Source organism: Gambusia affinis, linkage group LG04 (genome assembly GCF_019740435.1).
Source record: "Gambusia affinis linkage group LG04, SWU_Gaff_1.0, whole genome shotgun sequence".
In the NCBI taxonomy this organism is placed as follows: Eukaryota; Metazoa; Chordata; class Actinopteri; order Cyprinodontiformes; family Poeciliidae; genus Gambusia; species Gambusia affinis.
Window position 1 is genome coordinate 23,365,225 of NC_057871.1, and position 12,228 is coordinate 23,377,452.

Genomic DNA, 12,228 nt, shown 5'->3' on the forward strand with positions numbered 1-12,228 from the left:
AAACCTCAATTTGACTTTTTATTATAGTCAGCAGGATGGTGAGGGAGGTAGGAAAAACAATCTGCAAGGTTTACTAACCCAGAAAGTCTGCATAACAACCATTACACTAACTCTAGTATCTACTGCAGTTATTTGTAATTCATGCCAGGTAAAAAAAGCCTTTTCTGTCCTGCCAACACAAATGTAACTGTGAGATCTGCAAACTGGAGCTGCAACTGGAAATCACACACGTCGATCAGTTGAGACTGGGATTGGACTTTTGGACAAATTCAGACGGGACTAGCTTGAAATAGTAATAATAATAAAAACAAAAAAGAACCTAATCCTCTGTTGTACTGTATGGTGGAGAGTATGTCATGCTCTGGGCCGCTTTATCTTTTAAGAGAATTGGGATTCTTGTTAGATTGCTTGTCATCATGAACCACCATAAGCCCCCATGTTGAACTCACCACATCTGCATAGCGACAGTTTATTTCCAGGCCTTTCGAACGGCTTTACGTGAGGACCAAAGTTGACGCTCAGGTTTTGTAGTGTCGTAAAAGCGTCACCATGGGGGGGGAGCGGTTGCTGCCGCTCAGAGCATCTGCCTCCTCACTGGGATATTGAGTCCTAGCCTGTTGCAAAGCGAGCTCAGCCACCCACAGAAAAAAAAAGAGTGATGGCAGAGAGAGAGAGAGAGAGAAAGAGAGCCCGATAATCAGCAGACAAGGATTTTCTTTTTCAAGTTTTGTGGGAAACCAGCTGTGCATGGCCTGATTCTAACATGTGTCTGTGTGTGTTGTCGCTAATCTCTTCCTCCCCTCCCCTCTCAAATCCCTCCAACCTCTCATCCCACTCACTCCCTCTGTCGTCCCTCTGCTTTAACCCACCCACCCACTCCAACGCCGTGCTGCAATCCTCTCACCTGCTCCTCGCCAACCAACCTCCCTGCAGATGGCGAGCATGAGCTAACCTCCGACGACGGCTCCACGCTCTCTCAGTCTCTGTCTGTCACCCAGTCTCCGCAAAGCACTCCGGCTAAAGAAGGTATCGCTCACACAGAGGAAGACTGATTGCACTGCTGTCTGTCTCGTCAATCTGATGTTCGTTAACATTTGAGCATGCCAGTGAGATGCTAACTTAAACTAACGGATTTATTTATTTTAACTTGATTGTGAATTAGTCACTTTCGAACAAGTCAAAGCTTTTAAGATGAAGTTGTTTGATGTTTTGTCTTGGTCAACATATATATATATATTTTTTTTTTACTTCCAGATTTAAATACATATACATATATAAAAAATTAAATTCTAGAGTATGTTCTTCCATCAAGTTATGAGCACTTCTAATTCACTTAGGTACAAGATGAAACATTATGAAACTGGGGCTTTTAATTAGTAAATCCATCATGCTAGCAAATGTGACTTGCCAGTTTTCAAAAGCTTTCACTGTAGATATCTGTCACATAGAAAGTTGGTTATCAAATTATAACTTGTGCACATGGTAGGTGATTTATTATTTATGTGCTTAAATATATGCACAAGTAAAGTTTGTGAAGGTAAGTATGAATATTTACTTTCTATGATGATATGATGCATTGGTAATTTAGCATGTAGCATGTTTTTTGGCTAAAGCAGGTTGTCTGTAACAAAAAAACCTGTGTCCACACGGGATGGTTTACAGAAATGTTTTCATCCACACAGAAACACCTAGAAAGGCCCAGAAACCGTTTTACTCCCCCCGACCTGTAAGTGGTGCTAGGCAAGCGTCCGCACAAGGTTGCCATGAACGCAAGAAACAAGAATGGCAAACAACAATGCGCGCATTGTCTTTCGTAGAACCTTAACTCCTGGAGAACCTTTAATGAAGTTCTGCTGATGCAACTTCGCAATAACAAACATGGTAATCTGGCATTGTTAGCTGCAGCAGCCAATACAGTCTTTTTACTGTCAATGAATCAGGAAGAACAAGACGTAGACCGTTAGGAGGCTCCCACAACAACACAAGGAGCTGCACAGTCATCCGTACAGCTTTGGAAGTCATGTTCAGGAAAATGGGCAGTAAATTTTAAATAACCGATATAGATGCTAATCTAAAATCAGGCAGTATGTCGACGACAGGAGTTGTCAATCAGCAAAATGAATAAATTAACAAATTTTTTCTTTTGGCTTTTTATTGCAATAGCCTTGGAAAATCTAGATTCAGAACAAACCATAACTAATAAGGCTTCAGTATAATACCTACTAACTCTGATATAATATATATATATATAATAAAAACATATGGATGTACCTGCATCTAAACGTTCCTCATCATTTGGTCAAATTCTCAGCTTGATGCCATCAGCAGTTTGGTTTACAGCCGGGTCGATTTGGATTGCCTTTATTTTCTTAGTTAGTAAAATCATTATTAGGATGCTGCGTTGTGTATTTGGTGATGTTAGAAAAAATGTCTGATATTAACATTTTATATCAGACTTGCTTCACCCGAAATATTTCAGTGTGTAACAAAGTAAAAACAGAAGAAATCCGTATGGATCGCTGCATCTCGGTTAGCAGCGCACCAGGCTATCTGCATCCTGTGAATAATTCACTGTTCAAAAGAAGCAGCTCTATGCAAACAAGTAAATAATTAAAGTTAATATTCCACAGTGTGTTTATTGCAGCTGAAAACGAGCATGAAATGTCCTCAATATAGCGAGTAACGCGCCTCAGGGACAAACTCGAGTGTTTTTTATATTCTTTTAAAGCTTCCACAAAATAAAATGCACAAAGTCTACTTGAAGACTAAATGAGGGAAATCATCTTTTATGTTTTTTCTTTCTGTCTTCCGCTGGTTTAAAACATCACGAGCTCTCCTGGTCGAGTCGAATAAATGCTCCAGGATGACAGGCGAAATGATTCGCCGCCCTGTTGACCTACAGTATTTTCTCCTTTAACACGTAGCTTCTCACATCTGACACTTGAAACTGGTTAATGCACCTCAAAGAGACACAAAGATCACACTCAACCCATTAGCGGTCGTAAATAACGGCGCCCGGGAATCGGGTTTCTGTCAACTTCCTCCGGGCGCAAACACAAGAAACCCCACCCGATAGCAATTACCCCTATGACATCGCCCTAGCTCACATATTCTGACATATTCTAATTACGGGGTCAGACGGTTCCGGCGCTGAAACCAGGTCACCGCTGCGTTAAGTCGGCCTGCTTGTTCTCAGGTCTAAATACACAGGTAGGTCCGATTGAGTAGCGTTACGTGAAATCCTATTGTGCGAGTGAGGTTGATGACGCTGTTTGGTTAAATTGAAAAGGAGGGCAGACTCTCTGGGCTATGAGGTCGCTGGATTTTATCAATTGTTTTCGCATGCTGTAAATTACAAAATATGTGGAGCAGGATGAGAGGAGAAGGGAAGTTGAGCGCCTTTTGAAGGGGAATCAACGTGTTTGGTAAATCCTGCCGTCTGGAGGGAGAACATCCTCACAGTAACGTGGTTTGTATGATAAGCCGATGCTCTGTGCAGCCAGTCGTGAGCAAATGTTTTAAGACAACTGTTATTTTTTAGATTTCATAGAAAAACATCAAGTTAATGGAAAGTTTCAATATTTACAGGAATATTAACTCTTCTTGACTGAGGTTGAACCTTTCTTGCTTTTTTGTTTCACTCACTTTTGAATGATGACCAAAGGTTCTTAATGGGATGTTGACCCAGTTCACAGTTTTCGTCACTAGATCACTGAACAAAATTACCATTGCAGATTGTTTGGTTTATTTGCGGCAGTATTGGAAGTAGCTGCAGTTCCATTACATACGTGCACAAATCTTTGTCTGTGTTCTGCCAGACAAAAAAAACCAAAACGCAGTTTCGCAATTACGGTGTTTCTGTTTAAATAAGTAATTAAATTAAAATCACTGATGGATGGACATCAAACTGATGTGGTTACGTCGTGCATTCCTTGTATAAATACATGGGTAGAAAATATGGTCTTTATAAAGAGGCTCAGAGAGAAATAAGAAGGCAAGAAAAGGTGATGGATATTAGCTCAAGAGGAGCGTGGAAACGTCTGCGGTCTGAAGCAGGGGGGTGGTTGTCCCGTTAGACCAGGGGTGGGCAATTAATTTCTTCAGGGGGCCGCATGAAAAATCTGAAATATGTTGGAGGGCCAATCCAGTAATGACTCAAATTTAATCTTGACTCATTATTCATTTTCTCATACCTCTTGTTGTAATAAAATATTTAAATCATATTCTTTTGTTAAGAAGAATATTCAGTAAATATTAATAAAAATTAACAATTTGTGGTTTGGCTGAAGTGAGAATTAACAAATTAATAGTTAAAAAAAATATCGTCATCACATCTGAATTTATTTTTAACTTTTTAATCTCTCCACAATTGAAATGGTGTGTGTTATATTAATCAACTGATCAACTGCATATATGAGCAATAAATGGTTTTAAGTGTTGGAAAAAGCCTGACGAACAGATGAGCAGCTGGGCAGTGTCCCGTATGTCACAGCTCTCATCCAAAGCCAGGGAAAAATACCGGTACTCAAAATCATTCACGCTGTCTTTCAGTTGCAGCACCAGGTTCGTCGCGATGTCCTCAATCCTTCTCGTTACGTTATGGCGCGGAGAGGGAGATGTTCTCAAAAGCGTCTTTTTTTCTCAGGACATATTAGCACTGCTTAATATACTCTCCGTCAGAGAAAGGTTTGCTCTTCCTAGCAATCTTGTGGGATATGACAAAACTTGCCTTGACTGCAGCTCCTCTAGATGCCAGGCGTTTTTAAAAAGTGTTTGTTGAGCTTGCAACTTGGCTACAGTACAGACGACTCAGTGACGTGCTCTTTCTCTGAAAAGTTCTTGTATCTCTTCTCGTGTTTGGTCACGTAGTGACGTGAATATTATATTCCTTTAACAAACTAAACACACGGCCTTGCCTTTGACTTCAATAAAGAAATATTTCGCTGTCCATGCCTTGTTAAAAATGCAGAATTCGAATCAACTTTTCTTTTTTACCGTGAGATGACATTTTGTGGGGATCGTGTATTCGGCTGCTAGCATCGCTTGTTGTTGCTAAAGCGTTAGCATTTACGTCGATGCATTCATAAACCGTCGTCAAGCCCTTTCAAAATAAAAGACAGCTGTGTCGCATGCACGAAAATACGGTGTTTTGTTGGACAGGGATGCCCAACGGGCCATATCTGGCCCGCGGGCCTTAAAATGCCCAGGTCTGCGTTAGACCGTCAGTTCCCAAAACTACACTCAGAAAAAAAAGCTTGTAAAAGTCCACACGGGGTCAGTGCAATACCGACGGGATTCAAGCTTGTTGGATCTCATCGTAAGACTGCGGGAGGGTAAAAAAAACAAAAGTGATTAATTTATGGTATGTTTTTCCTAATTAGGGGCTAGCTTCACACTGCCTTCCTCTCCTCCCTCCAGAGAACCACACGGGCCTGATGAACGGCAAGGACAACCACGACGACGAGCTCTCCAAGCGCGTCAGTCAGCTGACCACCAGCGTGGCGAGCGTGGAGATCACTGTGCGACCCGGCGAGAAGATCGAGGAGCCGCTGTCCCCCGAGAGCTCCCCCTCCAAGTCGCCCAACACCAAGAAGAAGAAGAAGTTCCGCACGCCGTCGTTCCTGAAGAAAAGCAAAAAGAAAGAGAAGACGGAGGCCTGAGCGGGCGAAGTCAGGAAGAACGTGCCCGCGGAAAGAGGGTGTTGAATTCTCCCCCCCCTTTTTTTTTTTGTCCGTTTCAGTTTTTTTTTTTTTTATATATATTTGATTTTTTTAACCAGAGGTTTTATGTACAAAAGGCAGAGGAAAGATTTAACAAGGAAAAAAAAAACAGCAGTTTGGTATTTTTATGAAAAAGTCATTTTGCAAAGAAAGAATGTTTGTGAGATTTTGGGGCAGGTGGGTGTGTAGGCCCACCGATTAAAGCTGCAGCAGTTAGGAGCGATATATATTTAAAAAAAAAGAAAAGGGCAGGCGTGGGTGTGTCTACATACCTGATATCTCATGCAGTACTCCAACTCGCTCCTTGGAAGTGTCACTTGTAGATCCTGAATAACTGGCTCCTCTTCCCCCTTTTTTCTAAACTCTAAACTGGAAACCTCTTTGTCCTTCATATATTATTTAATATTCCACCTCGCTCATATTTTTGTCTCGCTGTGTCTGCACAGAAAGCATAAAAATTTTTTAACATCACACTGGAAAACTAGTTTTGGGAAACGAAAGCAGTCGGAGGATTTCAGCTGATGGATTTGCTGTGGTTTCCAAATTACTCTTCGTGACTTCTTTCTCCGAAGGAGGCTTGTGCTTTATAGATGCGGTAAAAGGTTGTCGGAGTAGATAGCGAGGATGAATTCTGGCTGCTTCTAACTACATTATCTCATATTTACGTAGCGTTTTCATACGACGTCCTCTTCATCTCTCTCCGCTGTTGTTTTTGTTTGCCTGGGAGAAAATCTTGCTTTAGTAAAGAAACCGCTGTTTGTTTCATGAAATGTAATTTTTTATTAAAAATTTATTTTATTCAATGTAGCTTTAAGTCCATCGGCCCCATCTTGCAATAGGTTTGGACCAGTTACCAGCTTCAGTCTTATACAGGTGCATCTCAATAAATTATTATAAAATCATGTATTCCAGTAACTGAAGCTACACCTGTCACAATAACACGTTTTTCTGGATAATAAATTGTCCCAGAAATTCTAATTTTGTCGTTTTGAGATCATTTACAAGTAATGTATGCAAATGCGCTCTCTCAAAGACTAATAAAAGTACATTTTGTTCAGAACACTCCATACTGGACCTGGCGGATATTTTAAATGTCCAAAATAAAACACAACCCAAAACGGAAATAAGCACCTCACACAATCGATGCCATAAATAAAATATGTTGTTGTATCTTTGTAACTGAAGACATTTAAGATTGAATTATTACCTAAGACTAACAAAATAACATTTTAAAACAGAAATGTGGGCTTCTTTAAAAGTATGTTTAATTCCTGCTTGGAGGTTATTAAAAAGGTATTTTTAACCTAACAAACGACCTTCAGAAAGCAGATTCTGATTTACTGAACGTGACTGAATTTTTTTTTTTTTACAAATTTATATTTTAGGTCCCTGTCGGGGATTGCACTTCAGTAATTAAAAATCCAGCTTAAGCATCTGAAGTTTCCAACTTAAAAAAAATAATTCCCTGAAGTTTGCAACGCTGATGTAACCCCTCCCAGACTCTGCAACCCACACCAAAAAATAAATAAATCTTACAGGAAGTTATGCACAAACGTAATATTTGCCTTTCTCTTCAACTAGAGACATTCTGCTGTTATAACTTTTGCATTTACATTGATCCAAACACTCACATTCAGTCCAGGTGCTAAAACTATAGGAGCGCCACCTATAACTCGTTTTAGGTACTGCATGGGTTTACAAACTACTAGAAAACCTAACAGCTGTTAATTCCTCACATTTCATTTGGTCCGCTTCTCAAAATAACAGACTGGTACAGCTAGCATAATTGTAATAATGTTATGTAATGTGTCAAACAATTGTTGCTTTTTAAAAAATTTTAAATGGCATCAAATTATGTTACATATTTTTGAGTAAATACCATGAGACCGTGGTATTTTCACTGTTATTGCGTAGTGAAAACTCACACTGTCCCACACACTTCTGAACTCGAGTCCCGGCGCAGCGCCTTTTTTAGCGAGAACTGGATATCCTGGCTGGTGTCGTAATCCCGAAGAACACTCAGTTCCTACTGAGCACAACAATGTTAAAACTGGATATGCTGGCCGTTGACTTGCAAGTCTGAGCTTCTATTCTGTTGTGCAGCACTTTTCTCGCAGAATGTAATGTGGGGTTTTTGTTTTTGTTTTGTTTTTGTTTCTTTTTTCTTTCACCAGCGAAGGAGATTATGACGCATTTGGTAGAATTCGCGCAAGTGGCAAGCGAGGAATGGTGTTCGAGAAAAGTCAGGGCCAAGAAAGTGAGCGGAAAGAAAAGAGAGGGATAATCTCGGGTGAAAAAAAAAAAAAAAGGTTTTGATCGATTCCTGTTTGTGTCTTCGTTGTTGTTCAGAACGCACCAACCGATCGGCCCCAGCCACGTTGCTCTTGAATGTTGTTGAACAGATACTTTCTTGATCCGTTTCTGATTATACCCTCGTCTGCACAATCTTATTCGGAGTCCAATGAAAGGTCCTGCAATAGCTGTACAATGACAGTAGGTGGCAACATCATCGGTGAAAAATGCATCAAAGTGGAAAAGAAAGCGTCCCCGGTTTATTTTGGATGCTTACATTATTTTACTCTCCATTTAAAAACAAATTATTTCACAAAGACCTCCCACGTCACAATTATTAATTTCCTGGCGCTTCATTGACGGTTTTCTAGCTGTAGGAGTCCATAGTCCTCCCACCACCGTGTGGCGCTGTAGGTGCCGGTGTTCTTTGGGTTTCAGACCTCTCCCTTCGTCCTCTAAGCAAGAGTGATGTCTCCCTGGCCAAAGAGCTGTAGCTTTGTCCAGTCTGACCAGAGGACACACTTCATTTAGACTACTTATTTTCTTTCTTGCTTTCGTTACGTTTACGCGAGCCGTACCTTGTTCTGCTCCGTGGCTCTCTTTGAATCCATTAATGATGGTTCTCAATTCTTCACACTTAAAAATGCTGCTTTGTCAGAATCAAGAACTCTTTTTCTCAAATCTAAGCAGATTTTTTTTTCTCTATCTCTCTCTTTTTGTTGGTGTTGAGCCTTTCTCAAATGGCAGCTTCAACGCTTTCTAAAGGCGCTATACTTTGTGTCAACTGGGATAAATGTCTTAGTTTTAAGTAGGGATACACCGATATGAAAATGTAGGCCGATATTGATATCCAATGCTATTGTAGCCAAAAACTGATATTTACCGATATATCATATGCATATATTTTCCTACACTTTTGACATCGTTTGAAAGCGACCACACAGTCTACAACGCCTCTCTGCTTCAGTTAAACATCCCATAATTCTGTGCTGCAGCATCACTGTCACATGACCAACTCCATCCAAAACACACACACACAAACGACAACAAGATGGAAATGAATATCGGTTAGTAATATCAGGTCCGTTTTACTTATCGGACCGGTACCGGCGTTGAAGCCGACGTACCGTTCATCCCTAGTTTTGACTAGATTTACTGGCTAAATAAGAATGTGAGTTCTTTAGGTGGCAGTGAAAGAGTCGTGTGATGAGTTGGCAAGTTTTGTTTCGCTTTCTCAAATACTTGCATCGAGTGGAAACACAAAATGATGTATACTTTGAAAGGTAGTTTTGAAAAATGCTCATCTGAAACTGCCCTGCTCTTTGAAAAAGCACTCAGGAAATATTTGACAAAATGTAAAATTTCCCAACTAAATAGTCCTGGCTTACACTCAATCGTTTTCTGTTTCTCTTAATCTCCACTTTTAAAAGCGTTTCCAAAAAAAAAGAAAAAATCTCAGTTTTTGTTACCTGCAAGCAGAGTGGAAAATCTCAGTTTTCCAAAAAAAAACCCATCTAGGCTGTGTGTGGACGGGGCCTGAGAAATGGGAGCCTGGTGTGTTTTTCTTAAAGCCACACTGTATTTTCTTTTCTTTTCCAGCTTTATTAAGACAAAGGTTACGATTCTCATCTGCCTGCTCAGGCTTCACGGTTCCTCTCTGTGAAACATTTCCAAAATCCCCGGCGACTGCACTGGCCTCCAAAAGCTCCCAACTCATAACCGCATACTTGATTTGTCTTAATTTCCTCTCAGAAGTGGAAAAGGGACATGATGGATGCTTTTATTCTCATTTGATCCCAGTTATGCGTTCCTCAAAGCGATCTCACTGCAGCAGTCAGATGACCCTCGGCTGAACTCTGCGCGTATCCCCTTTCCTTTCCTTCCCGCCGTCGCCAATTAAATAAATGTACCAATATCCCAGCTAGCAATGTGAAATATTGGATTTGGAGGGCGGGAGCATCTTTAGCTGCATTAAACGCCAGCTTCCTGGGGTCTGGGAGAGGGTGGGTGTGAGGCGGAGTCACGCAATTGGAAAGTGGAAGGAAGCGAGGCGTGACTTTGGAACTGGAGTTCGTGTGTCGTAGCTAGAGACGGGAATGGACGAGCTGAAACTAACACACCGTGTTTTTTTTTTTTTTTTATCACTCAGATTGTCTGTTTTATTTTTCCTCCCTCCGTGACATCTCTCCTTTTGAAAATGTCTTCTTTTTTTTCCCCCTCCATCCTCAGTATGCTATCGTTCCTTTTAGTTTGCAGAGAGCTCCAGGCCTCCTAAGTATTTCATGAGCTGATCCTGCTCTCAGATGAACTGAATGTGCATTTCATTCATTTTTCTGTTTTTTAATTTTCTCCTCTTGTGTTTTTAACAGTTTGCACCTTGCTTTACTAATGACTCTCTATCCATTTGTTTTTCTGTTAAAAAGGAACAGAATGCTTTTTTTTTTTTTTTTTGCTTTGGCATGTCAAAATGAGCCAAGTTACTTTGTGACCTGTGAAAATCCTATATAAATGGTTATCTAATGGAGTTGCTTTTAGATGTGTTGCTAATCTGTGTAAATTCACAAATAAAAACTGTATTTTAAGAAAAGGAAGCTCATTTATTTTTATTTATTTTTTTTCTCCATCTTTTGCATCTCCGACCCATTTTCATAAACGTTGAGTTCGGCATTGCCCATGCGCCTGCTTGGTTTGCCATCTTGATTACTTTGAGGTTACAGCAGATCCAGAACAAGAACAGTCGATGTTGAACGAACATTTAAACCGGGGCCCTTTAAACCTTCACATACGGCGTTGGCATTAAACTGTATAAGATGTGTGCGATTAGACTCGCTTTTAAAATTGTATCTGCCTTTACATTTTGGAAGAAAAAGCGCAAAAAGTTACAAAATTAGAGAGAAGATATTTCAAAATTTCTACTAAGCAGCAGCAAATTTCTACCTTATTTCTGATTTGTTTGTATTGTAAATATCTCGTGTTCAATTGCTGTTTATACATATATATATATATATATATATATATATATATATATGTATATATATATATATATGTATATATATATATATATATATATATGTATATATATATATATATATATATAGACTCAAGGGCTACTTACTGACCCACAGGTCACAGAGGTTTGGCTACAAGTCATGAAGTGTTGGTCTGTTCCACTGTAATTCCAAGGAATTACAGCAGCTACACCGAGTGACTACTTTTACAGAGGGCAGCATTTTTTTTTTCTTAAAAAAAGATGCAGCAGAAGTTGCTGAAGAGGTTGCACAGAGATAGAGAAGGACGAGAAGAATGGATGTGGATCGGTGCTGCAGATTTTCACATTGTAGCACTGTTGGCTTTGACAGGAAGTTAGAAAAGTTCAACTGTAAAACTTTCCTGGGATGTTTTTATAACCTGTTTTTGTTGTTGTTGTTGTTGTTTTTCAGTGTAGCAGCAGGTCTTTATCTTGCGTAACTATTTGAACCACTGAACTTTTTAGATTTCCAGAAGACGAATTTCATATGATTTTTCAACACAAGGTAGCTCTTTATTCTTAAAAACAAAAGGGCTATCCATTTTTCCAAAAACTTTTACTCATAAAAATTACAAAACTATGGTATCCACATGTACTCGTATTAACAAGACAATCCTGGAAGAAACCATGCAGGGACGGCAACCAGAGTACTTCTGAAATCCAGGTTCACATCAAACCCTACGGTCTAGTTAAAGTCGTCCCTCTGCTGTTGACCTACACGCAAAACACATTGTTAGCTAAACTTTAATATGTCCAACGGTGGAGTCAAAGGTAACAGCTGTGATGTTATTCTGTTCTCAGGCTCAAGTTGGACAGAAAGTCAACACATAATGCAAATCCAGAGCGATAATCAGATTATCTGAGTCATTTCAAAAGCCAGAGCAACCCAACGCCTAGCAGAGCTGGAGCTACATTTACATGCTGTAACCTTTGCTTTAGCAGTTGTTACAAAAGGAGAAAAAATACACTTGTAATTTGTTTTTTGTTTTCTGTCCCGCTGACATGACCTACAAAACTTCCACGTGACAAAAGGTTCTCCCTGTGTGTGCTGCATCGAAGCCCAACGCGTTCCTGGAAACTGCAGATGTGGGAAACCAAAACATTTGTCAGCCCAGAAAGGGGTTGGTTGCCTCGTCTTCCCAAACTGTCGTCATTTCCAAGGAATGTCAAGAACTTTGAAAGACCCAT

General features: G+C 40.0%; 1 protein-coding gene across 11 annotated transcripts in view; it reads left to right on the plus strand.

Annotated features, from left to right (window-relative positions):
* Positions 1-10,599, plus strand: part of add3a (adducin 3 (gamma) a) — a 116,906-nt gene extending 106,307 nt beyond the window's left edge. For 7 of the 11 annotated variants that reach the window (XM_044114536.1, XM_044114540.1, XM_044114537.1 and 4 more), the window contains 2 exons: positions 934-1,026; positions 5,419-10,599. In XM_044114536.1, the coding sequence (XP_043970471.1) occupies positions 934-1,026; positions 5,419-5,660 (335 nt within the window). In that variant the 3' untranslated portion in view covers positions 5,661-10,599. The remainder of the gene's footprint in view (positions 1-933; positions 1,027-5,418) is intronic. The other 4 variants (XM_044114544.1, XM_044114546.1, XM_044114543.1 and 1 more) reach the window with 1 other exon arrangement.
* Positions 10,600-12,228: the final 1,629 nt, after the last annotated feature.